This window comes from Phyllobates terribilis, unplaced genomic scaffold (genome assembly GCF_046119375.1).
Source record: "Phyllobates terribilis strain yellow unplaced genomic scaffold, ASM4611937v1 Scaffold_3__8_contigs__length_932513732, whole genome shotgun sequence".
Lineage (NCBI taxonomy): Eukaryota > Metazoa > Chordata > Amphibia > Anura > Dendrobatidae > Phyllobates > Phyllobates terribilis.
In genome coordinates, this window is record NW_027362763.1 from 214670257 (window position 1) to 214696779 (window position 26523).

Below are 26523 nucleotides of genomic sequence, written 5' to 3' on the forward strand. Positions count from 1 at the left end.
TTCGGGAGTGTACGCCCACAGGAGGCGGACACTCAGATGCAGCAGCCTACACAGAATGCAATGTGAAAAGCAAAGTGAGCCCTTCTCCTTTGCCGAGATAATCCATCCACCTCACAGGTGTGGCATATCCAGATGCTGATTAGACATCATGATGATTGCACAGGTTTCCCTTAAGGCCCCGTCACACTTAGCGACGCTGCAACGATCCCAACAACGATACGACCTGTCAGGGATCGTTGCTGCGTCGCTATGTGGTCGCTGGTGAGCTGTCAAACAGGCAGGCTCACCAGCGATCAGGGGAGCAGCGACATCGTGGAAAGAATCTTTCCTCGATGTCCTGCTCCTGGTTACCAGCCTGCTGAAGCAGGAGCAGGCAGGTAACTATGGTAAACATCGGGTTACTAGGGGCACACGCGCTCCTAGTAACCCGTTGTTTATCATGGTTACCACTCTGCTACAGTGAGCAGGAGGTTACCGCTCACCGTAGCAGGCTCGTAACCATGATAAACAATGGGTTACTAGGAGCGCGTGTGCCCCTAGTAACCCGATGTTTACCATAGTTACCAGCCTGATCGCTGCTCCCGCTGGTCACACACAGCGATGTGTGCTGACCAGCGGGAGAGCAACGACCAAAAAATGGTCCAGGACACTTTGCAGCGATCAGCGACCTCAAAGCAGGGGCCTGATCGTTGCCAAGTGTCACACATAGCGACATCGCTGGTGAGGTCGCTGTTGCGTCACCAAAACGATGCGAGACGGGGGCTTAAGGTGTACCTTAGGCTGACCACCATAAAAGGCCATTCTAAAATGGGAAGTTTTATCACACAGCACAATGGCACAGATGTCACAAGCTTTGAGTGAGCGTGCAATTGGCATGCTGACCGCAGGAATATCCACCAGAGCTGTTGCCCATGAATCGAATGATCATTTCTCTACCATAAGCCACCTCCAAAGGCATTTCAGAGAATTTGGCAGTACATCCATCTGGTCTCACAACTGCAGACCATGTGTAACCACACCAGCCGAGGACCTCAACATCCAGCGTCTTCACCTCCAAGAACATCTGAGACCAGCCACCCGGACAGCTGCTGCAACAATCAGTTTACATAACCAAAGAATTTCTGCACAAACTATCAGAAACTTTTTTCATCGGGGTCTCCACCTGGCTGCAGTTCGTCGACTTAACCGACTTGAGTGGGCAAATGCTCACATTTGATGAAGTCTGGTTCATTGGCGAGGTGTTCTCCTCATGGATGAATTTTGGTTTTCACTTTACAGGTGAGATAACAGACTATGTATATGGCGTTGTATGTGTGAGCGGTTTGCTGATGTCAATGTTGTGAATCAAGTGGGGTTATGGTATGGGCAGGCATATGTTATGGACAATAAACACAGATGCATTGCTGAGGCCCATTGTTGTGCCATTCATATACAACCATCACCTCATGTTGCCGCATGATAATGCTCAGCCCCATGTTGTGAGGATCTGTACATAATTCCTGGAAGCTGAATACATCCAGTTCTTGCATGGCCAGCATACTCACCGGACTTGTCACCCATTGAGTATGTTTGGGATGCTCTTGCTCGGCATGTACGACAGCATGTATAAGTTCCTGCCAATATCCAGTATCTTCGCACAGCCATTGAAGAGGTGTGGACCAACACTCCACAGGCCACAATCTACAACCTGATCAACTGGATGCGAAGGAGATGTGTTGCACTGCTTGAAGCAAATGATTGTCACACCAGATACTGGCTGGTATTCTGACCCCCCCGGATCTCCTCAATACTGTAAAGCTGCACATTTTAGTGTCCTTTTATTGTGGCCAGCCTAATGCACATCTATGCAATAATCATGTGTCTAACCAGCATCTTGATATGCCATACCTGTGAGGTGGATAGATTACCTCGGCAAAGGAGAAGGGCTCACTACCACAGATTTAGACAAATATGTGGACAATATTTGAGAGAAAAAGGCCTTATATGTATATAGAAAAAGTCTTAGATCCTTGAGTTCAGCTCATGAAAAATGGGAGCAAAAACAAAAGTGTTGTGTTTATATTTTTGTTCAGTGTATGTATGTATGTATATATATATATATATATATATATATATATATATATAGTTAACAATTAAAGTATGCTCTTACTGCAGAAAATTGACTCCAAAAAAAATGTGATGTGTGAACATAGCCTAAGAATAAACTATATCACATACAACAACTAAGCATAAAAACACGATTTATAAAAGAAATGTACTTTACAACTTTACATTTTTAATTTAGATATCAAGATTCAAGATATAAATTGTGAAAAGATGAACCTTCTGCTTCAATGGGGGGTAGTTACGAAAATACCAATATGATAGGGGATAACTTGCTGATTGTTGGTTATCCCAGTGGTTGGACCACAGCGATCAGCAAGTTATCACCAAATCCTATGGGTAATTTAGGAAACCTTTGAGATAAGTAAACAACACACACCTATAATAAGATAATGGTTTACCTTAGATCCCGAAATGATGGCTCTGCAGCCCTGTCTTGAATGATCAGGGAGGTTCACGCTTGGCCTTTCATCCATTCATTGTCAATCAGACCGCCAGAAATAGTGACGCAATGTTCTCAGCTTTCTTGAGCAGTCAATAAATGAAGATTAAGTCGAGGATGTGCACCTCCGCTCCATTCCAGACAAGGCCGCAGAGCCCTGTTCTTGGGGTTTACGATCTCAGGATCCCTGGGGGCTCCAGTGATCGAACCCCCAGTGATCACCAAGTTATAATTTGTTTTTTTAGATAACTACCCTTTAAGGTGACTAAACAAGACACATTTATAATTAAAGAATGGTTTCACCTATTGAATGTTAAAAGTCTAATCCTGAAAACATATGATTTTCCTTCATTACAAGGACAACAGATGCAGCACTGGCTGACATTAAATGAAAAATTCCTCTGTGAGCTCCTTGCTATTACTATGGAGTCGTTGAGATCTCTCAGAAGGAAATATTTTGGTTTTGAAGTCGGTTTCTTTGTTCCCTTTGACAGCCAGAGGGCAAGAAGAGTCTCTTTGCCTGGAATGTAAATCTTGAATATCTTTATACACTGGAATATTTTGTAGATCTTTTTCCGTCCTACAAACAGACGGCAGCTGCTGCCTTAGATTTCCTACTCTGTGTCCGGTATCTACATTGGTCTCTGTCTCGTCTACTTGTAGATCAGGTTTTGGCATAGGTTTGGGACCATTGTTATCAGTAATATCGCACACTGTTTGTCTTTGTTCTGATGCATTGAAGAACTTTTTACAATCTTGCTTCAGATTCAGGCTTCCTAGGACAATCTCATCCTCTAAGTGTATTGTTTCTGTTGGCTCTGCGACTGATGATAATTGGACAGTTATAGGACATGATTGAGGCTCTGGATCAGATTTGTCATCATTTTGTGACACTGTGGTGCTGCCAATCACCTAATAACCAAAATAAAGTATGTTAGAGAACAGAAAAGTAACAAAGTCTACTTTAGTGTAACATAAAGACATCATATACATCACTGGTAAGATATACAGGTGCATCTCACTAAATTAGAATATCATCAAAAAGTTAATTTATTTTAGTTCTTCAATACAAAAAGTGAAACTCATATATTATATAGAGTCATTACACACAGAGTGATCTATTTCAAGTGTTTATTTCTGTTAATGTTGATGATTATGGCTTACAGCCAATGAAAACACAAAAGACATTATCTCGGTAAATTAAAATAATTAAAAAACACCTGCAAAGGCTTCCTAAGCGTTTAAAAAGGCCCCTTAGTCTGTTTCAGTAGGCTCCACAATTATGAGGAAGACTGCTGACTTGACAGATGTCCAGAAGGCAGTCATTGACACACTCCACAAGGTCCCAGAGTCTGGAGGAAGAGTGGAGAGGCCACAATCCAAGCTGCTTGAGGTCTAGTGTGAAGTTTCCACAATCAGTGATGGTTTGGGGAGCCATGTCATCTGCTGGTGTAGGCCCACTGTGTTTTATCAAGACCAAAGTCAGCGCAGCCGTCTACCAGGAAATTTTGAAGATGGAAATTTCATTTTCCAGCAGGACTTGGCAGTCACCTGTCCACACTGCCAAAAGTACCAATACCTGGTTTAAAAACAACAGTATCACTGTGCTTGATTGGCCAGCAAACTCGCCTGACCTTAACCCCATAGAGAATCTATGAGATATTGTCAAGAGGAAGATGAGAGACACCAGACCCAACAATGCAGACGAGCTGAAGGCTGCTATCAAAGCAACCTGGGCTTCCATAACACCTCAGCAGTGCCACAGGCTGATCGCCTCCATGCCACGCCGCATTGATGCAGTAATTGATGCAAAAGGAGCCCCGACCAAGTATTGAGTGCATTTACTGAACATACATTTCAGTAGGCCAACATTTCGGATTTTAAAATCATTTTTTAAGCTGTTGTTATACAGTATTCTAATTTACTGAGATAATGACTTTTGTGTTTTCATTGGCTGTAAGCCATAATCATCAACATTAACAGAAATAAACACTTGAAATAGATCACTCTGTGTGTAATGACTCTATATAATATATGAGTTTCACTTTTTGTATTGAAGAACTGAAATAAATTAACTTTTTGATGATATTCTAATTTAGTGAGATGCACCTGTATGTATCATACACATCAGTGGCAACATATGTATATCCTATAAATCAGTGATAAAATATACGTTTCATATATTTCAATGGAAATCTTTCATTAATATTTCCATAAATAACGAAGAAAGCTGTTGAAGATGACAATTACAGAAGGTTCCTTCTTTGTGTCAACCACTGATTGACATCTTGTACTCCCTCCCTATGACAAAGAAAGCTCTTTGATAGCGGCAGTGAGTGTTATATAGTTCTGTACCCCTGTTGCTTCATATTATAAGATACACTTAAAGGGAATCTGACAGTAGGATTAAACCTCCTAATCCGTCTATATGGGCATGCAGGTCATAGGAAGCTTAATAAAGTGATAACTTGATATCTGCAATCTGGTGTCTTATTCCAGAGAAATCCATGTTTTTCTTATAGGTAAATGAGCTGTTCCAGGCTATGGGCCGGACACTGATCTGCATATAAATGGATTAGGAGGGTTGATCATACTGACAGATTCTCTTTAAAGGGAATTTGTCAGCAGGTTATTGCTATGTAATCCAAGGTCAGCATGATATAGGGGCAGAGACACTGATTCCAGCAATGTGTCACTTATTTGTCTGTGTGTTGTTTCTATAAAATCAGTGTTTTATCAGTAGTATATATCACTAATGAAATAGTTGTTTTGTGCCTGGAGTCCCCCTGCTTTGTATATCCCTGCCCCCACCACTGACTAGCAGCTTTCTGGCAACGTACAGCGTAAGCTGCCAATCAGAGGTGTGGGCGGAGTTATACAGAGCTCAGCATTGTGAGCACTGCTACACCTGCAGCAGAGAAAACAGTGATTTTATCAAAATGACAGCATACTAACCAGCAAGTGACCCATGGCTGGAATCAGGGTCTCTACTCCTACATCATATTGCTCTCCAATTATATAGAAAAATCCTGGTGATAAATTCCCTTTTAAGGGAATCTGTTACCAGGTTTTTGCTACCCCATATAATAACAGCATGATGTAGGGGCAGAGACCCTAATTCCAGCTATGTATCACTTACTGGGCTGATTGCTGCAGTTTTTATCACAGTTTTAGCTGCGGTATATTTACCAGTTCCCTGACTGCGCATAGGCAGAAAGCTGCCAATCAGTGGTGGAGGCGGGGTTATACAGAGCTCCTGAATATGGAGGACTACATGGCAGCAGACTTACTAGTCCTCTAATGATGATCTTTTGCTGATAAAACAGTGATTTTATCAAAACTATAGCAAGGAGCCCAGTAAGTGATATAACGCTAGAATCAGGCTCTCTGCCCCTACATCATGCTGCGCTCAGATGGAGTGGCAAAGACCTGGTGACGGATTCCCTTTAAGTTGCTAAAGACCTTTTAATGGAAAGTATGAGTGCATTATAAATAAATGAATAGGGGGCATGAATGTCCCCCCTATACATATTAGATGAAAGTAGCTGAATATTTTCAGAAGGATCTGGATGATTGTTTGATGTATACAAGGAGGGGGGCTCCTGACAGACAATGTTGGGGGAGAGAAGGATCAGGCAATTGGAATTTCAATGCCCAGTCTGTTTATTTTCAAGGGAGATAAGCCTCTTTCAGAGGAAAGATAGCTGTCTGCATCATGTATGGCCCACTATACTCTTTAAAAAGAGGTTCTGTAGCAGCTGCAGTGTGTACATTATAATGAAAATTGTAGCTCCTGCTATAAATGATAAGAATATAAGAAGTCATGGGTCAAGAACAGATTGAGATGTCTGGACCCGCCGCTGGTCTGCTCATATATTCCTCTGAGACTGTTAAACTCGAGCCAGGAGGCCGCTGGACGGTCCAAACGGCACAATCCATACTTGGACCTTTAATGCTGAATGTGTTAAACTGGCCTTATGGTAAGTTTATATTCCTAGCTGCCAGGGACTAGCGGACTGTCACGTGGGTACTACTACTTCCAAGGCAGGAGAGTCCTCCCATTTTTATTAATCCAAGGACAGAGGTGGCATAGGGCTGTAACCAAAGGAGTAACATACACAAGCCTGACACATGGAGAGCAAAGTGAGGGGAGAGAAAGCCTTGTCTGTATATGCTTGCTTATGGACGCGTAGCTCTAATGAACGGTTTACAACTCCATGTTCCCACGTGAAGTAGGGAGAGAAGTTTTGGAACTTGAATTATTGTTAAAACCATTTATACAGAAGTAAGAGTCTTATATGGTTTATAATTGTGTTTAAATATATTTTTTATGTTTTCATATCCACCTCCAAGTTTGTTTTGATTTGTTTCTGAGTTTTCTTAAAGAGAACCTGTCAGCACGATTTTGTAATGTAAAGTAAAGACATGGCTGTAATGGCGCTGTAATACTGATTACATTGATGCCTTTGGTGAAAAAATCCGCTTTGTGGTTCTTCTTTAATCATCATATGAAGTTTTCTGCTAATTAAATTTCGGTGCACAGGGGCCGGACTGTGCACTGGGGCTTCTCCTCCCTGTCTGTGATAACTCGCCCCTTTGCATCAAACACAGGAGACAGGCCACTGAACAAGCAGAGACCTATTATTCAAAGACCAGAGGCAGGCGGAGGGGCCGGGAATCACAGGAAGGAAGGGAAGACCCAGTGCACAGTCCGGCCCCTCTGCACCGAAATCTAATTATATGAAAACTGCATATGATGATTAAAGAAGTACAACCAAGTTGATTTCTTCATCAAAGGTATTGATGTAATCAGTATTACAGCCATGTATTCGGTAGCACTGTGTGCAATATACATGTTACAGTGATAAACACCTACAAATATGGCTCACAGTAAATGTACAAGAAATACTTTATTATAAGACATATAAAAACTGAATAATTAAGAGGGCATCTGAGCTGCAAACTACATGGATAAGTAGTAATACATAGTAAATATATAATCGCCTATAACAGGTATATTATGGAGGGGCGTTATACTGCCCTATGTACTTGTATATTAATCCCATATTTATTACTGTCTATTACTACTTATCCATGTTATTTGTGGCTCACTTTGGGGTTGTGTTGCATCTCACGGTTTGCATTTACCTTTGTGAACAGCGTCCTATCCTTACTGGCTATTCAGTATATATTTTGGGCATTTTTACACTCCTTGCTCTTTGCTGGATGTTACGTCGCACTGGTCTTTCATAATATACCTGTCAGCGTAGATTATATATTTACTATGTATTATAACTTATCCATGTAGTTTGCAGCTCATGTTTCTCTGGAGGTGCCTCCAAATTATTTAGTTTTTTTGATGTGTGTTTTTAATAAGTATTATACTAATAAAGTACTGATTTTACATTTACCATCTTATGTTGTGCAATATTTATAGGTGTGTATATTTATTAAAAAGCATAGAAATCGTGTATAGGGCGGTAACTGAGGCTTAAACTATGCAAACGGTTGAAACAGAATTCATTACCAAAAACAAGATTTTGTTTCCATCATAGTCTTGGGTTTGCCATCTCATGTCACTGATTGGCACACAAGGGTAAGGCAGCAAGGGAACCAGCTGTCCTATCGCTTGTATGGTGAACTGCAGGGCGCAGGCATGTTTTACTTGGGCACACACCCCAGGCGGCAGCTGTTTTAAGGAGAATTGTATACACGTGTGCTTTGTAGAATGCAAGGAAAATAAGCAGAATCCAATTTTTTGGCTTGTCGCCTCCATCCCCAAAATCATTTCATAAAGTCTTACTGAGTCCTCATAGTTATCAAAATCACAGTATAGAGTAACTCTCAAAATCTCTGTGCCATAGTGCACCTGTCTTATTCCCCACACGGGCATGTGCACATTCAGAGAGTAAAAGTCATCAGTAGTTTGGCATGATGATTGCGATGGTCCTTGACTAAACCCTGTGTTCACATGATCCCATGGGGGTAGCTGGAAAAAGCTTTGCAAAAGTGAGATCCTTTCTTCACCTAGGTCTTCACGGAGAAAGAGTATCACCGAAATCCCTGGAAATTCAAACCTTCTCTTTCGATATTCATAGCATTGTATTGGGGCTGCTCGATCAGACACCATAATAAGTTGAATATCCATACACAGTCCCTGAAGAATTCGCTTGACTGCTTGACGAAAAACTTCAGATTCACCTGGGTTGGCAAGAAGATGAATGGTGACGGGCAGAGCCGTGTGTTTGCCATCCATTTAAATGCTGTGTTGAAGAAAAAAATATTATATTATAACCTCACTGACTTTTTTTTCAAACCACGATATAAGCTTTGTTACTGTATAAATCTTATTTCTTATCTTGTATTCTGCTCTGTATGTACAGTGGCAACAATGTATCAGTATAGGATTGCTTGATATACTGTAGGTCATTCATTAATTCTACATGACATGGTGGGAGTTTGAAGGACATACAGTCATGGCCGAAAGTGTTGGCATCCTTGAAATTTTTCTGGAAAATGAAGTATTTCTCCCAGAAAATTATTTTAATTACACATGTTTTGTTATACACATGTATTTCCTTTGTGTGTATTGGAACAACACAAAAAAAAACTGAGACAAAAAGGCAATTTGGACATAATTTCACACAAAACCCCAAAAATGGGCCGGACAAATTTGTTGGCACCTTCAACGTAATATTTGGTTGCACACCCTTTGGAATAAATAACTGCAATCAATCATTTCCTATAACCATCAACAAGCTTCTTACACCTCTCAACTGGAATTTTGGACCACTCTTCTTTTGCAAACTGCTCCAGGTCTCTCATATTTGAAGGGAGCCTTCTCCCTAGAGCAATTTTAAGATCTCTACACAAATGTTCAATGGGATTTAGATCTAAACTCATTGCTGGCTACTTCAGAACTCTCCAATGCTTTGTTTCCATCCATTTCTGGGTGTTTCTTGAAGTATGTTTGGGGTCATTGTCCTGTTGGAAGACTCATAACCTTGGATGCAAACTCAGCTTTCTGACACTGGGCACTACATTACAATCCAAAATTCTTTGGTAATCTGTCAAATTTCATAATGCCTTGCACACAGTCAAGACACCCACTGCCAGAAGCAGCAAAAAAAAAAAAAAAAAATCTTTGAACCTCCACCATATTTGACTGTAGGTGCTGTGTTCTCTTCTTTGTAGGCCTCATTCTGTTTTCAGTAATAAGTAGAATGATGTGCTTTACCAAAAAGCTCTATCTTTGTCTCATCTGTCCACAAGACACTTTCCCAGAAGGATTTTGGCTTACTTATGTACATTTTGGCAAACTGCAGTGTAGCTTTTTTTATGTCTTTGTGTCAGCAGTGGGGTCCTCCTGGGTCTCCTGCTATAGCGTTTCATTTCATTCAAATGTCGACAGATAGGGTGCATCAATGTCAGTGCAAACTAAGCCTGCAGGACAGCTTGAATTAGCTTGGAACTTGATTGGGGCTGCTTATCCACCATCTGGACTAACCTTTCATCAATTTTTCTCTGCCATACACGTCCATGGAGATTAGCTACAGTGCCATGGGTTGTAAACTTCTTGATTATGTTGCGCAGCGTGGATAAAGGAACATCAAAATATCTGGAGATAGACTTGTAACCTTGAGATTGTTAATATTTTTCAACAATTTTGGTTCTCAAACAGTTCTCTTCTCATCTTTCTGTTCTCAATGCTTAATGTGGCACACACATACACACCATGCAATGATCGAGTAAACTTCTCTTTTTATCTGGCTTATTGCCCACACCTGTCACTTACCACAGGTGAGTTTGAACGAGAATCACATGCTTGACACAAAGATGTTTATCACAATTTTGGAAAGGTGTCAACAATTTTGTCCGGCCCATTTTTGGGGTTTTGTGTGAAATTATGACCAATTTTCCTTTTTTTCTCAGTTTTATTTGTATTGTTCCAATACACACAAAGGAAATAAACGTGTATAACAAAACATGTGTAATTGCAATAATTTTCTGGGAGAAATACTTCATTTTCTGGAACAATTTCAAGGGTGCCAACACTTTCGGCTATGACTGTATTAACTTCCCTCAAACAGCTCAAATTGGCACCACGTTAGCATTATTGGCTGTCAATTAGCCTGGTGTCGCCAGTGATGATACCGTCAACAGAGGAAACCAGGTGAACTGCTCTGTTGACGTGAGGTAAAATGAAGCAGCAGAATCACCGGCAGGAGAGGTCCGTGACCTCTCTTAGCAGAAATCGGCGCTGGGCATAACAAGCAGGTAGCTAACAACTACATGACTGTAAGTTCGTAGCCCCATAGGGAAAAATAAGCAAAGTGCTTGATAACCCCTTAATGGCTAAATTATTAAAGGAGACTTGGGAGAACTATGCAGCACACACCCTCATATGATAATGTCAGATGTCACTCTCACAGTTTATATTAAGACTCCTCTGTTTATTTTAATAATAAATGGAAAGTTAACTTTCCTGTCTGACAGCACAAGCTACAGTATCTTCCGAGCAGGAAAGGTGCCACTTCCGTTCATTGTGTTCTGACTCATTTCAAACAGCAAGGAACTAAATTGTAATTCAATGCGCTCCCACAATGCTGAAGTTACACTTGCAGCAAGATAGACATAACTTAGAGGGGTTGTCTGGGCTTACAGAATGGGGACCTATCTGTGTTATATGTCATCAATATGAGATCGGTGGGGTTCTAATAACTATTCTGGCAGTGGCCGGTTGTAATTTATGGAGTGGGACACATCAGTTCTGTTAATTTAGTGGCTGCTTTGGAGTACTGCAATTTACCTACCAATCACTTAAATGCTCCTGGATCCCATTCCAAAAACCAATGTAACAGGGCTACCCACCACTATGTGCCATTTATACTAGTGGTGTCTTCTTATGTGGCAGAGGGACCCTAGGACCCCCTCAGGCACCAGGACATGAGTACAGCTGCCTCTACGTGTCCTTTAGCTATATTACACCTCTGTGCAGTAACGTACGTCAGGGTTATCATATAAAAAAAGCGCAATACTTATAGACTGTTTAGAAGCTGTTTATTGTGGTATACGGAAAAAGTATTTGAGTTTATTAACTCTACAGTTGCCATGGCTATTAAATGTATTTCTTTACTAAATTGCAGGACTATATTTACCACAGATGTTTTAATTTTATCTAATTTTATGAATGTCTATAAGGGGGCATAGCTGGTAAATTTAGCTACATGCACAATTACACAATTACATACATATTAATAAATGTTTACGGCCCAACCATTGGGATTCCCGCCATTCCTCAGATCATGACTAATCAGAGCACAGTGTGAATGGAGCGAAGGTTGAGCACGCTTACGTCAATGCCAGTCATTCTCTATAGGACGGACAGATGTAGCCGAGGACAGGACATCTCTGCTTTGTTCATTGTCTATAGGACAGACAGAGATAGCAGGATATTGTGCTGTGCATTTGCCTGTAGTCTGATAGAGAATGGATAGAGTTCTGGTGTGCATGCTCGACCGTTGCAACATTCAGAAGGCGCTCTGTAGAACCTAGTTCTCAGCATCGGTGGTGGTCCCAACGGTCAGACTCCCAGCAATCAATAAGTTATTCTGTAGCACCCTGAGGATTCGGCTGCTACAGGGGTATTGCACCTCAACCCAGAGGTGTGATATTCCACTCCCGGGTAAGGATGGAGTGTGGAACTGAGCTCGGTAGGCTGCATGCACTACACACATCCCATTTCCGAGGAACAGGCCGACGGTACTCCCACTTAGAAATGTGCAGGTACGACCGAGTCTGTTCCTGGCTGGAGTGGGAGGGGGGTGGTACATCCCAGTAGTGTAGGGGCAGATAGGGGGAGCAGCCTGGGTAAAGATAGGAGCTCATTGGGTGCTGGTCACCTGAGCTCACACATAGAGGGTGTATATAAGGTGGGCACCATCAGAGAACAGGGTCAGTCTGTCAGCCTTTGCAGAGGAGTCACAGGAAGAGGAGCAGAGCAGATCCAGAGAGAGAGAGGAGAAAGAAGGAAAGACCCAGAGGGGGAAGCAGAAGAGAGGACTCTAAGACCCCAAATTCAAGCTACGGGTGAAGAGTCGGCATCAGGGTACCGGAACCCAAGCTGGTGGGGGCAAAAACACACCCCAGCCAGAGACCGGAGGCCGTGGGCAGCGTCTGCCACGGCCACCCACCACATCCACCACGAAGGCATACCACGTGGAGGGTCAGGGAACCCAAGGCCAAGGGTCACCCAACAGAAGGCCCGAGGGAGCTGGACCTGGGTGGATCAATAGTGGGGACGGCCAGAGAAAGGACAGAAGGAGAGCTCAGGGTCACGCTCCGGACTCGCTTGGGGGTTGGCTGGATCCAGGACCTGGTGGACGCAGCACGGCTCGGGAGGTCACTTGAAGCTGGAGTGACCGGAACATCAGCAGTGAGTAAATACCCTAAACTGCACAACCCGACTCTGTCTTCCTTTAACACCTATGCTGCACCACCACAACCCCCATCCTCTGCACCTGACCCCCTGAGGCTATACCCCACCCGTTGGGGGTTATACCATCACAAGCTGCACCTACACCATCAGCCTCAGCGGACCCTGCTGCAGCGGCGGCCGTAGTGACCGCAATACAACGGGTGGCGTAGTCGACAATAAAGAACTTATAACATCTGTAGGACTGCCACATACAACTGAGTTTGACACCCTGGGCACGGACCGGGTCACAGCCACTCGGAAGACTACAACTCCCATCTGATCCGGCTCCGGATATTCCCACTAACGAATATGGCCCAGGGGGCGCGTCAACTTTGGCGTAGTCGGCAGGATTACGTGCCCGCAACACCCGGGTACTGCGTGCCTGAAGAAAAGTGCAAGTTTACCTCAGAAAGAAGTCTCCTGCCGGTTCCGGAGGGTCCCCGCCATCGGACTCCATCACAGGTCGATTCCCGCCGGTTGTCCGCCATTAACAGCTTTTTCCCGCCATCTGCAGAGTTTCCCGCCACTGGGAAGCGATTCCCGCCATTTACAAAGGTTTCCCGCCTTGGAAGAGCGGACGCCATTATGGGCGTGCCAGAGGGTGGTGAGAGGCCGCCTCCCATCGTGGGCCAGGACCGAAAATGGCGCCAAAAGTGGAAACCGCCCCCACCAACAGAGACTGTGATGCTAGAGGTGTCTGTCAGCGTGAAAGAACAGCCCCTGGAGCTGACAATCACCAAGTGGCCCCGGGACCGCCCTGGAAGGGGGAGGAGACGAAAGGAGAGAGAAAAGATGGGTGCCGCCTGGAGCAGTCTAGAGCGAGCGCACCCGGAGGCAAGAAGCCGGGAGAAGAGTTTCGGAGGAGCTTACCCGGAGATGGCGAGAAAGCAGAGCAGCACCGGCCCGTTGGCCAGGAGCCTGCTAGAAACAGAAGAGGGAGAGCAGAGCAGCACCGGCCCGCTGGCCAGGAGCCTGCTGGAGACAACTGTAGGAGAGCAGAGCAGCACCGACCCGTTGGTCAGGAGCCTGCTGGAAACAACGACCCCACTAGGCCTAGTGGAGGTCCTAGCACAGCTCCCCCGAGACCGGGAGTGTGCACAGACCGCTCTGGAGGGCCTCGCAAGGAGGATGGCCCGGGTGCAGCGAGAGACGTTGGCGGAGTGGAGCCGGGAGATGGCCCAGCAGACCGAGACCTGTCAGCGGAGCACGCCACCCAAGACGAGGAGACCGACCGCCTCTGAGGATGGTGCGGGAGGACTCAAGGCCGGAGACGGCGCCGAGAAGGGAGCCGAACGAGTGGAGGCAGGTAAAGGGGACGTCTATACCCCAAACCGGGAAACCGCGTGCCTGCCCCAGCTCCCCGTCGCAGAGCCCGAAGTCTATCCTGCCGTGCCCGTCGCTGCAACGTCACCGCCGCAGACTAGGCCTCAAACGGGAGCCGCGACCCCTGTGACGTCACACGCCTCGACCCCGGGCGTGACCAAGCAGGAAGTACCACCAGCCTGGTCGCAAGGCCTAGTACCCCCGGGCGCCGCAATACCAACAGCGCCCCCTACCTCCGCGGAGCCCCCGGCCTGGTCGCAGGGCAAAGTAGCCCAGGGCGCCGCCGTCCTTACGGTGCCCTTTACCTTCCAGATACCCCAGGCCTGGCCGCAAGGCCCGGGCAACCCGGGCGCTAACACCACCGCGCCCATAAGACCTAAAGTGCCGCATCTGGGAGAGGACCTGTTCGCCCAGCCTACGTGCCCAGACGGGTCTGAAACTGAAACTAGAGCCAAAGGTAACAATAAAGAAAGAGCAGGAGGACGCCGTCGTTAAGTACAGCGAAGCAGGAGCTGTATATAGTTGCCCGTCGGGGCACCATAAACTGAAACTGTTACTGCTGCTAATATAGTCCCCGTTGGGACCAGCATGTGTGAACTGTTTACCCGTTTATCCCTATTCCCATTACCTGGCCGAGGACTGAGAGCGGCCACTACCCTTGTAAATAGTTGCGCGTCCTAAAGCGCCCCCTATCGGTTTTATAGGAAAACCATTTTTCTAAGAGACTGTCGCACTTTTCCCGGACACACGTTGCACAGTGTCCGGAGGAGGAGCCAGAGGCGACGAGAATGTTTTTTATGAAAAGTTTTATATGATGTTTTATTATGTTTATGTTTATGCAAAAATTTGTATGTTTTTGTTGTTTTTATCTTACAGCCCGAGGACGTGCTGTGATTTACCAGGGGGGAATGTAGCACCCTGAGGATTCGGCTGCTACAGGGGTATTGCACCTCAACCCAGAGGTGTGATATTCCACTCCCGGGTAAGGATGGAGTGTGGAACTGAGCTCGGTAGGCTGCATGCACTACACACATCCCATTTCCGAGGAACAGGCCGACGGTACTCCCACTTAGAAATGTGCAGGTACGACCGAGTCTGTTCCTGGCTGGAGTGGGAGGGGGGTGGTACATCCCAGTAGTGTAGGGGCAGATAGGGGGAGCAGCCTGGGTAAAGATAGGAGCTCATTGGGTGCTGGTCACCTGAGCTCACACATAGAGGGTGTATATAAGGTGGGCACCATCAGAGAACAGGGTCAGTCTGTCAGCCTTTGCAGAGGAGTCACAGGAAGAGGAGCAGAGCAGATCCAGAGAGAGAGAGGAGAAAGAAGGAAAGACCCAGAGGGGGAAGCAGAAGAGAGGACTCTAAGACCCCAAATTCAAGCTACGGGTGAAGAGTCGGCATCAGGGTACCGGAACCCAAGCTGGTGGGGGCAAAAACACACCCCAGCCAGAGACCGGAGGCCGTGGGCAGCGTCTGCCACGGCCACCCACCACATCCACCACGAAGGCATACCACGTGGAGGGTCAGGGAACCCAAGGCCAAGGGTCACCCAACAGAAGGCCCGAGGGAGCTGGACCTGGGTGGATCAATAGTGGGGACGGCCAGAGAAAGGACAGAAGGAGAGCTCAGGGTCACGCTCCGGACTCGCTTGGGGGTTGGCTGGATCCAGGACCTGGTGGACGCAGCACGGCTCGGGAGGTCACTTGAAGCTGGAGTGACCGGAACATCAGCAGTGAGTAAATACCCTAAACTGCACAACCCGACTCTGTCTTCCTTTAACACCTATGCTGCACCACCACAACCCCCATCCTCTGCACCTGACCCCCTGAGGCTATACCCCACCCGTTGGGGGTTATACCATCACAAGCTGCACCTACACCATCAGCCTCAGCGGACCCTGCTGCAGCGGCGGCCGTAGTGACCGCAATACAACGGGTGGCGTAGTCGACAATAAAGAACTTATAACATCTGTAGGACTGCCACATACAACTGAGTTTGACACCCTGGGCACGGACCGGGTCACAGCCACTCGGAAGACTACAACTCCCATCTGATCCGGCTCCGGATATTCCCACTAACGAATATGGCCCAGGGGGCGCATCAATTCCATACCCTATACTTGGTACAACTCAATTAAGTACAATCAGAAGTATTTTGAAGGAGTTTGTGAAATGTATATAAACAGCAAAAATTTAAATTATCAGCACAATTAAATTTAAAAAGTATAAGTGTCTATACGATTGGGAATCATTGTTGTCCTAGATTAGAATTCACAATTGGTATGAATTATTGAAGCTAATGCAAGGTGAATTCTTTCAATTTTAAAATCTGTACTTAATGGGTGCGAATTTGGTAGCCATGAGCTGCATTTTTATTTAGTTGTAAAGCTTATTTCTTTGAATGCCTTTGCAAAAATGTTTTCTGTTCTTTTCAAAAACAGACAGCGCTCAGCTACCCCCGTCAGTTCTGTAGAAAGTGAATGGAGCAGAGGTGCAGCGTCTCGTCCTCCGCATCATCCAGACATGACTCAGTACAGCCCCTTTCTTAGGACCAGTCCAAGCAGTCAGTCCCCCAATAAGTTATCCTATTGTTGGGGAATAACTTGGTAACTTAGTACACCCCTTAAATGTTCTGGGTGACAGAAATACCTGTAATATCTTCTCTTTGTAAAGCTGTCCTTCTCCATGATGCGTGGTAATAGATCTTTGTGCTTTTTTATCTGCTTGTAGCTTGTGGTGAAACAAGTCACATGCGGCTCTGTGTCAGGAGATCACTTGGTTTTGAAAGGTGATTTATGCCTGGAAACGAAATAGACATGAATACATATGACTCCATTATAGCTGGAACTCCCCCGATAACCAGTTTACAAAGCTGTCGCTGTTCTTTCATTCATATTGCAAAATCCCTGTCTCCTTAGTTACAGGTTACATTGCTTCTCTGTAGAAGGCAAAACCTGTCAGCCCCTCCCTATGTGCCGAATCATAACCCCACGCGGACAACGCTGAATCACATCTTATCGGAGAAGGTTTAACTGCTGAAAACCAAGCAATCCTTCAACTTATTCATGGTACTTTTCTGGTGTGGCTGGTTACTGGGCTGGACAACCGCACTCTTAATTTGCTCTACTTTTCATAAATGTGTCTCAATTAGTGAAGAGCGAGCATGCTCGTTTAACCCTTTTGCTGAGCAAGCTCGGGTGCTTACCGAGTATCTTCAGCATGCTCGTATATTAAGTTCGAGTCCATGCGTCTGCATGATTTATGGCTGTTAGTCAGCCTCAACACATGCAGAGATTGCCTGTTTGTTAGGGAATCCTCACATGTGTTGAGGCTGGCTAACAGCCATAAATCATGCAGACGCATGGACTCGAACTTAATATACAAGCACACCGAAGATACTCGGTAAGCACCCGAGCTTGCTCGGCGAAAGGGTTAAACGAGCACGCTCGCTCATCACTAGTCTCAATGCTTCTCGACGGTGTCATGAATAGAAGAATGCTAAATCAAAGACTTGACTTTGTAAGCTAAAATCCTGGATATTATATAGTAAGTCTCCTAAATGGAGAAATAACCCCTTTCAAAATGCAGCCCCTGGGACGATCAGCGGATCGGCCCAGTCCTGATTCCACACTACTGGCAAACAGCTGCTTTTACTCAATAGATGATAGGTGTCACTCAACTGTTTTGTAGAGGGTGCTCAGAAGTACGACAAAAAGTTACATGTAAATAAAAATAATTACTTTGGCACTCCAAATTGCAAGGAAAAAGAACATTTATATGAAATCTTGTGTCACAGACATATAGAATAAGCCAACGTTTTGGCCCATGTGTGGTCTTTATCAAGGTAAATCTGTGAAATGCTGAGACAGAGAATCAAGATTTAGCCTCCTCCTGCAGTAACAGTTTACAGTAAGGCTATGTGCCCACGTAGCAGATTTGATGCAGAGCGTTTTTGCCTCTCTCTGGCAGAAAAAAACGCATGTAGATTTACATGCATTTTTTCTGCCAGAGAGAAGCGTTTTTACATGCGCTTTCGCATGCGTTTTTTCAAGCACTTTTCCAAGCGATTTTGAGCATCACTTGGAAAGTGCTTGACAAGTTGGTCACACAATATAAATCCATGCGACCATCACCTGACTGCTGACGTCAGCGGTCGCGTGACCATCAGCTGACTAAATGACGTCACCGCAGGTCCTGCCAGTACACCATGGGACGTCGAGGAGAGAGGACGCGGCCGGAAGGAGAGGAGACTGGAGAGGTGAGTATACAGGTTTTTTATTTTTAACTTTTTAATTTCTTTTTTTCACCGCGTGGTAGCCAGGATGGAGAGGAGTTGTAGTCTCCTTTTCATCCTGGGTACCACACGCACCGCGATTACGCTGCAAATTCGCGGCCATTGAATTTAATTGAAATGCAGCAAATCCACATATACCTGGGTTTCATATATTTGCTGCGTTTCAATGTTCCTCAATGGCCGCAAATTTGCAGCGTAATCACGGTAGAAATGGTCATGCTGCGTTTTGCAACACAATTGCGAATTTGGAGCGCTAATTAGCGCATCATGTGCACAGCACATTGTTTTGCATGGCAGACGGTTTTACAAGCGTTTTCGCGGCCGTAAAAACGCCGCAAAAACGCTACGTGGGCACATAGCCTAAGGCCACAAACCCACTATCAGTATTTGATCAGTATTCGGCCTGTATTTTTCTCAGGAGTGGGAGTCAAAACCAGGTGAGGAACAATCAGAGAAAAGGTATAATAGAAACAAGTCACCAATTCTGCATTTATCACCAACTCCTGGTTTTGGCTCCTACTCCTGAGAAAAATACTGACCGAATACTGACCAAATACTGATAGTGGGGCCGTGGCCTAATACCAATATTAGGAATCATAGGTCCATATTTTCCCAAAAAGACTTGTTTTAAAAATGAGTGGGAAAACACATAGTAGGTTCTGTTTTTCCCATCAGCCCATCCTTCCCTATTGTTAACATTTCCTTTAAGTGAAATTCCTATATACTTGGAATTTGCATGTCTTTGGAAATTATCAAAGTAAATGAAGACATTTGGTTTTTATATTACTATTTTTATTTTAAGTCCCTAAAATGGGCAAAACCAAATAAAAGTATTTGTGAAAACAACGTCAGGCAGCTTATTGTGCTATAAGAGCTGGCAGAGTCCACAGCTTTTCTTTCTCTAACTCACTGAAATGCTAAACATGTACAATTATATTACATCTTACACGTTTGGCACAACAGACATATTCCACAAGCCTGGTGTTCTTAGTACTACCACTATCTGCCATTAATACGCTGCAAAATGCGTTCCTCTTGGATAAAGTAATGAATATGATTATAAAACTCGAAACAGAGGACGATGGCTTGTGAGTGACCAATTAATGTTTTCTGACTAATTACAATTAACCCGATCAGATCAGAGAACATTTCGGATACTGCTGCAAAGCTTAAACCTTGTTTTTAAAATCTTGCAAAATAAGGCATTTAATCTGAAAGGTTTTTTTCTTGGGTTTTTGGAGTAATTTTTTAATTTCTTACATTAATAAAAATAATAAAAAACAAAACATTGTTATTTTATTTTTTGCATTTTTCTTAAGAATCTTATGGAAAAAAAACAATTCTCTATAGGAACAATGCACCAAAAAATGCATGTAAGGCCAAGTTCACACCTCCAGTATTTGATCAGTATTTTACCTCAGTATTTGTAAGCCAAAATCAAGAGTGGAACAATCATAGGAAAAGTATAATAGAAACTCGTCACCACTTCTGCATTTATCACCCACTCCTGGTTTTGCCTTACAAATACTGATGTAAAAAAAGACCAAATATCGAATGTGTGAACGTGGCCTTAAAAATGTAATATAACAAAAGAGATAACAAAAACACTTGAAAAACATTATGATAAAACTTCCAGTTCATGACGTTATTTTGGAACCATTTTAAAATGCTGAAAATACAGTAGAGCCGCATACTGAATTATTGAAAATAACACCAATGACCCAGAAAATGCCACAAACCAAAACACATGGGAGCAGAATTATCAGTGATGTCTAATTCTTAGACAGTGCACATTTAGACAAGACAGCCTTATAAAACACCAGATTTTTCCTAATGCTTCATGCTGTTTGACAAATCTGTTATATTTTAATACTTACTATTCGAAGTTTGCACCACTTTTTAGTACCTTAATTTGTGCCACAAATGTGCAGCACAATTCTGGTACATTTTTTTGCTGCATTGTGTTGCACGTTAGGCCATACCCCTTTCAGTGAGGCCATCCCCCTCATCGGACATGTCATAAAAATGTTTAAAACGCATCCTATAATGCAGATTATGACAGATTTTGGGCAAAATTCTAGTACATTTAAGCTTGATAAATTGTATTTAGTTAAAATATTTATTAATTACTTTATATTGACAGCCTATCCATAGGATGTCATCAATATCAGATCAGTGGGGGTGGGACACCTGGCACCCACACTGATCAGCCGCCAGTCGGATGTGCTCAGGTGCAGAGTGGAACTACACAGCTCCATCAACTGTGTAGTGGCCAAAGCAGGGTACTGCACTTCCATTCATATTTATATGAATAGGCGTGGATGTGCAGTACCTGGCCGCGGCCACTATACAGTTGATGGAGCTGTGTAGTTCCACTCTGCACTTGAGCACATATGACTGGCACCAAGAACAGCTGATCAGTTGGGTGCCAGGTGTAACACTCCCAATGATCTGATATTGATAAGCTATCCTTCAGACAGGCAATTAATATAAAGTACTGGACAACCCTTTTTATTTTTGCATTGACTTTAAAGTAACAGCTGTCAACATACAAAAAAGTGACAAAAAATGCAGTGTGAAAACAGTGTGTGTAAATGTAGCACCCTGAGGATTCGGCTGCTACAGGGGTATTGCACCTCAACCCAGAGGTGTGGTATTCCACTCCCGGGTAAGGATGGAGTATGGAACTGAGCTAGTAGGCTGCATGCACTACATACATCCCATTTCCGGGGGACAGAACAACGGTACTCCCACCAGTATATGTGCAGGTACGACAGCGTCTGTCCCTGGCTGGAGTGGGAGGGGGGTGGAACATCCCAGTAGTGTAGGGGCAGATAGGGGGAGTAGTCTGGGTAAATGTAGGAGCTCATTGGGTGCTGGTCACCTGAGCTCACACATAGAGGGAGTATATAAGGTGGGCACCATCTTAGGACAGGGTCAGTCAGTCAGTCAGTGAGTCAGCAGTAACTCCAGGAGAGGAGAAGGAAGAGGGACCCAGAGGCGCAGGACGAGAGGGGACCCCAAGAGCCCGTATGAGAACTGATAAGGGTGAAGGGTCGGCAAAAGGGTACCGGATCCCAAGCTGGCGGAGGCCAAAGCAAACCTTAGCCAGGAACCGGAGGTCGTGGGCAAGATTTGCCACGACCCTCACCAAATCCACCAGAATGGCATACCGAGCATAGGGTCAGGGAAGCCAGAGAAGGTTCAACCACCAAGAGACCCGAGGGAGCCGGACACAGGTGGATCCCTGGTGGGAACGGCCAGAGAGAGAGAAGAAGGGAGCTCAGGACCATACTCAGGAATTGCCCGGGAGTTGACCGAGTCCCGCACCTGGTGGACGCAGCACGGCTTGGGTGGTCACTGCTGTACAGAGTGACCCGAGCAACACCAGTGAGTAAAAACCCTGAAACTGCATTTCATGCCTCTGAGTCTCCTTGCTGCACCTTCACAACCACCATCCTCCACGTCTGACCCCCTGAGGCTATACCCCTCCCGTTGGGGGTTATACTACCACAGCTGCACACACACCACCAGCCTCAGCGGACCATTCTGCAGCGGCGGCCTTTTGACCGCAAATCAACGGGTGGCGTAGTCGACACTAAGAACATCTGCAAGGACTGCCGCACACTGAGTTTGACACCCTGGGCACGGACCGGGTCACAGCCACTCGGAGACTACAACCCCCATCTGATCCGGCTCCGGGTATCCCTAACAACATGGCCCAGGGGGCGCGTCAACTTTGGCGTAGTCGGCAGGATCACGTGCCCGCAACTACCGGGTACTGCGTGCCTGAAGAAAAGTTCGCAATTACCTCAAAACGAAGTCTCCCGCCACTTCCAGAGGGTCCCCGCCATCGGACGCCAGCTCGGATCAGTTCCCGCCATTTGCCCGTCATCTGCAGTCTTTTCCCGCCATCTGCAGTGTTTCCCGCCACTGGGAGACGATTCCCGCCATCAGAGAAGATTTCCCGCCTTGGCAGAGCAGACGCCATTATGGGCGTGCCAAAGGATGGCAAGAGGCCACCTCCCATCGTGGGCCAGGACCGAAAATGGCGCCAAAAGTGGAAACCGCCCCCACCAGCAGAGACTGTGATGATTGATATGTCCATCAGCGTGAGGGAACTGCCCCTGGAACTGGCAATCACAAAGTTGCCCCAGGACGACCCCCAATGTGGGCGGATACAGAACAAAAGAAAGAAGATGGGAGCAGCCTGGAAGAGTCTAGAGAGAACACACCCGGAGATGGAGGGAGAGTCAGGCAGCACCGACCCAGTGGTCAGGAGCCTGTTGCAGGCCGCCACTCCAGAAGGCCTGCTGGAGATCCTGGCGCAGCTCCCCGGAGATCGGGAGCGTGCACAGACCGCGCTGGAGGGCCTAGCACGAAGGATGGCCCGGGTGCAGCAGGAAACACTGGCGGAGTGGACCCGAGAGATGGCCCGGCAGGCCGGAGCCCGCCAGCGAAGCATGCCACCCGCAGCGAGGAGCAAGTCCACCTCTGAGGACGGCGAAGGATGGACGACGGCCGGAGACGACGCCGCGGAGGGAGCCGAAGAGATGAAGGCAGGTAATGGGGACAACAACATCCCGTGCCCAGAAGCCGTAAACCTGCCCCAGCTCCCCGTCGCAGAGCCCGAAGCCCCACTCACTGTTCCCGTAGCCGCTGCGTCATCGCTCCAAGCTAGGCCTCAAGCGGCCGGAGCCGCGGCCACGCCCCCTGTGACGTCACGGGCCTCAATTCTGAGCGCGGCCAAGCAGGAAGCGCCACCGGCCTGGTCGCAGGGCCGAGTACCCCCGGGCGCCGCCGTCTTCACAGCGCCCTCTACTTCCATCATGTTCCCGGCCTGGTCGCAAGGCCTGGTAGACCCGGGCGCCACTGCCTCTAAAGCGCCCTTTGCCTTCCGGCTACCTTCGGCCTGGACGCAAGGCCAGGAACCCCTGGGCGCCGCCAGCACCACAGCGCCCTCTACCTCCACAACATCCCGCCTGGGCGAAAACCTCGCTGCCCAGCGCGCCATTCCGGACGGGCTGCTCGTCGTATGGCCACTGGAATACGTCCACCCCCGACTCCGAAGGGAACGGCCTCTGGATGAGCCTCTAATACCGGCTCCGGCGCCTGCCAAAATCGATCCGCTTCCGCTGAAGGACGCCCAGTTCGAGTGGGACTTTACCGGTGAGGACCTAATGGGATTCACCGAGGAGACCCGGGCAGCCGCAGCCCAGCGTGCGGAGTGCTGCCAGCAACAATTGGAGGTTTTTGCTAGAGAGCGACGAGAGAGGCGGGACCGCGAGGAGCGGCTCCAAGTGAAGAGCGCTGAGCAGAAGAGCCGAGCCCGCAGAAACCCCCGTGCTGCCCACGGTCCCCGTGCCAGCGGGACTGTAATAAAATTCCAATTGGAGCACGGGTGGGGTTTCATCCGGGACCACAAGACCCCCGGCGACGTCTTTGTCACCCGCAGAGACGTTGAAAGTCATCTGCCGGAGGGACACAGAGGTCGTGACCTATACCTGGGTGATGAGGTCACCTTCACCCGGCATCAGTGCGCCAAGGGCCCGTATGCCCTGCATGTGCATAGACTGACTGAGGAGGAGCTACGGGGTGAGGAGGATCAAGAGGACCCGGACGGGTCTAAAGATTACCCTCAGCCAAGAGCACACCGCCACTGATGAACTGTAAATAGAATATGTAAATAGTTACCCGTGTGGGTACAAAAACTGCTGCTACCAAAGTGTAGTCCCCGTCGGGACCAGCAAGTGAATAACCGTGTGTCCCTATCCCCTAACAGGCTGAGGACTGTGAACAGCCATTCCTTATCCCCACTGGCCGAGGACTGAGAGCGGCCATATTCCCCTTTTGTACATAGTTGCGCTTTCTAAGGCGCCCCCTACTGGTTTTGTAAGGAACTGTGTTTTTCCAGAAGAGACTGTTGCACTTTACCCGGTCACAAGTTGCACCGTGGCCGGAGGAACAAGAAGGTTTATATGAAAAGTTTTATGCTGCTGATAATGTTTAGATGTTCTATATGTTTATGTTATGAAAAAAATTGTATGTTTTTGGATGTTTTTATTCTTTTACAGCCCGAGGACGTGCTGTGATTTACCAGGGGGGAATGTAGCACCCTGAGGATTCGGCTGCTACAGGGGTATTGCACCTCAACCCAGAGGTGTGGTATTCCACTCCCGGGTAAGGATGGAGTATGGAACTGAGCTAGTAGGCTGCATGCACTACATACATCCCATTTCCGGGGGACAGAACAACGGTACTCCCACCAGTATATGTGCAGGTACGACAGCGTCTGTCCCTGGCTGGAGTGGGAGGGGGGTGGAACATCCCAGTAGTGTAGGGGCAGATAGGGGGAGTAGTCTGGGTAAATGTAGGAGCTCATTGGGTGCTGGTCACCTGAGCTCACACATAGAGGGAGTATATAAGGTGGGCACCATCTTAGGACAGGGTCAGTCAGTCAGTCAGTGAGTCAGCAGTAACTCCAGGAGAGGAGAAGGAAGAGGGACCCAGAGGCGCAGGACGAGAGGGGACCCCAAGAGCCCGTATGAGAACTGATAAGGGTGAAGGGTCGGCAAAAGGGTACCGGATCCCAAGCTGGCGGAGGCCAAAGCAAACCTTAGCCAGGAACCGGAGGTCGTGGGCAAGATTTGCCACGACCCTCACCAAATCCACCAGAATGGCATACCGAGCATAGGGTCAGGGAAGCCAGAGAAGGTTCAACCACCAAGAGACCCGAGGGAGCCGGACACAGGTGGATCCCTGGTGGGAACGGCCAGAGAGAGAGAAGAAGGGAGCTCAGGACCATACTCAGGAATTGCCCGGGAGTTGACCGAGTCCCGCACCTGGTGGACGCAGCACGGCTTGGGTGGTCACTGCTGTACAGAGTGACCCGAGCAACACCAGTGAGTAAAAACCCTGAAACTGCATTTCATGCCTCTGAGTCTCCTTGCTGCACCTTCACAACCACCATCCTCCACGTCTGACCCCCTGAGGCTATACCCCTCCCGTTGGGGGTTATACTACCACAGCTGCACACACACCACCAGCCTCAGCGGACCATTCTGCAGCGGCGGCCTTTTGACCGCAAATCAACGGGTGGCGTAGTCGACACTAAGAACATCTGCAAGGACTGCCGCACACTGAGTTTGACACCCTGGGCACGGACCGGGTCACAGCCACTCGGAGACTACAACCCCCATCTGATCCGGCTCCGGGTATCCCTAACAACATGGCCCAGGGGGCGCGTCATAAAACCAACCTGAGAAATGTAGGCACATTTTAATATTAATGTTAGTGGTGGGGTCCTGGATTCAAATCCCACCAAGGACAACATCTGCAAGGAGTTTGTATGTTCTCCGTGTGTTTGCATGGGTTTCCTCCCACACTCCAATGCTTCATACTGATAGGGAATGTAGATTGTGAGTCCCAATGGGGACAGTGATGATGATGTGTGCTGCGGAATATGTTAACGCTATATAGATAAGCATAATAGTGTCTGTAGGTTGATCTTTACCCAGAGGTAAAAGATGCTTAATGACAGCCACTAATGGTTGCTAACCTGAAATCCCTCTATGGGGGAACAGCTGTGCAGCATGGCTGTCAATGAGATATCGTGTTCATAAAAAATCCTACAGAAACATTCTCTGTCTTCATCCATACATAATCAAAGGCATACGGAATTATAGCAGAGCCTCCAAACGTCTATGGACACCATATTACGGCTGCTTACAAGTAGAAGGTTGTATGGGCTGTAATGCGGAGGAGTGTATGATTCCTATGTCAGCATTCTTATATAATGAAATTCTGTAAAGCAATCTATATTACGAGTAGCTACGAGTGGAAGGTTCTGAGGCTGGACGAGAACTCCAATGAAGATTGCTCTAGA

General features: G+C 46.6%; 1 protein-coding gene across 1 annotated transcript in view; it reads right to left on the reverse strand.

The window, feature by feature from the left end:
- Window positions 1-469: 469 nt before the first annotated feature.
- FAM124B (family with sequence similarity 124 member B) overlaps window positions 470-26523 on the reverse strand; it is a 66602-nt gene continuing 40548 nt past the window's right edge. Inside the window, exons 3-5 of the mRNA XM_073674626.1 lie at window positions 16994-17143; window positions 8073-8808; window positions 470-3457 (exon numbers count right to left, since the gene is read on the reverse strand). Coding sequence (XP_073530727.1) covers window positions 2930-3457; window positions 8073-8801 — 1257 coding nt within the window. The 5' untranslated portion in view covers window positions 8802-8808; window positions 16994-17143 and the 3' untranslated portion in view covers window positions 470-2929. The remainder of the gene's footprint in view (window positions 3458-8072; window positions 8809-16993; window positions 17144-26523) is intronic.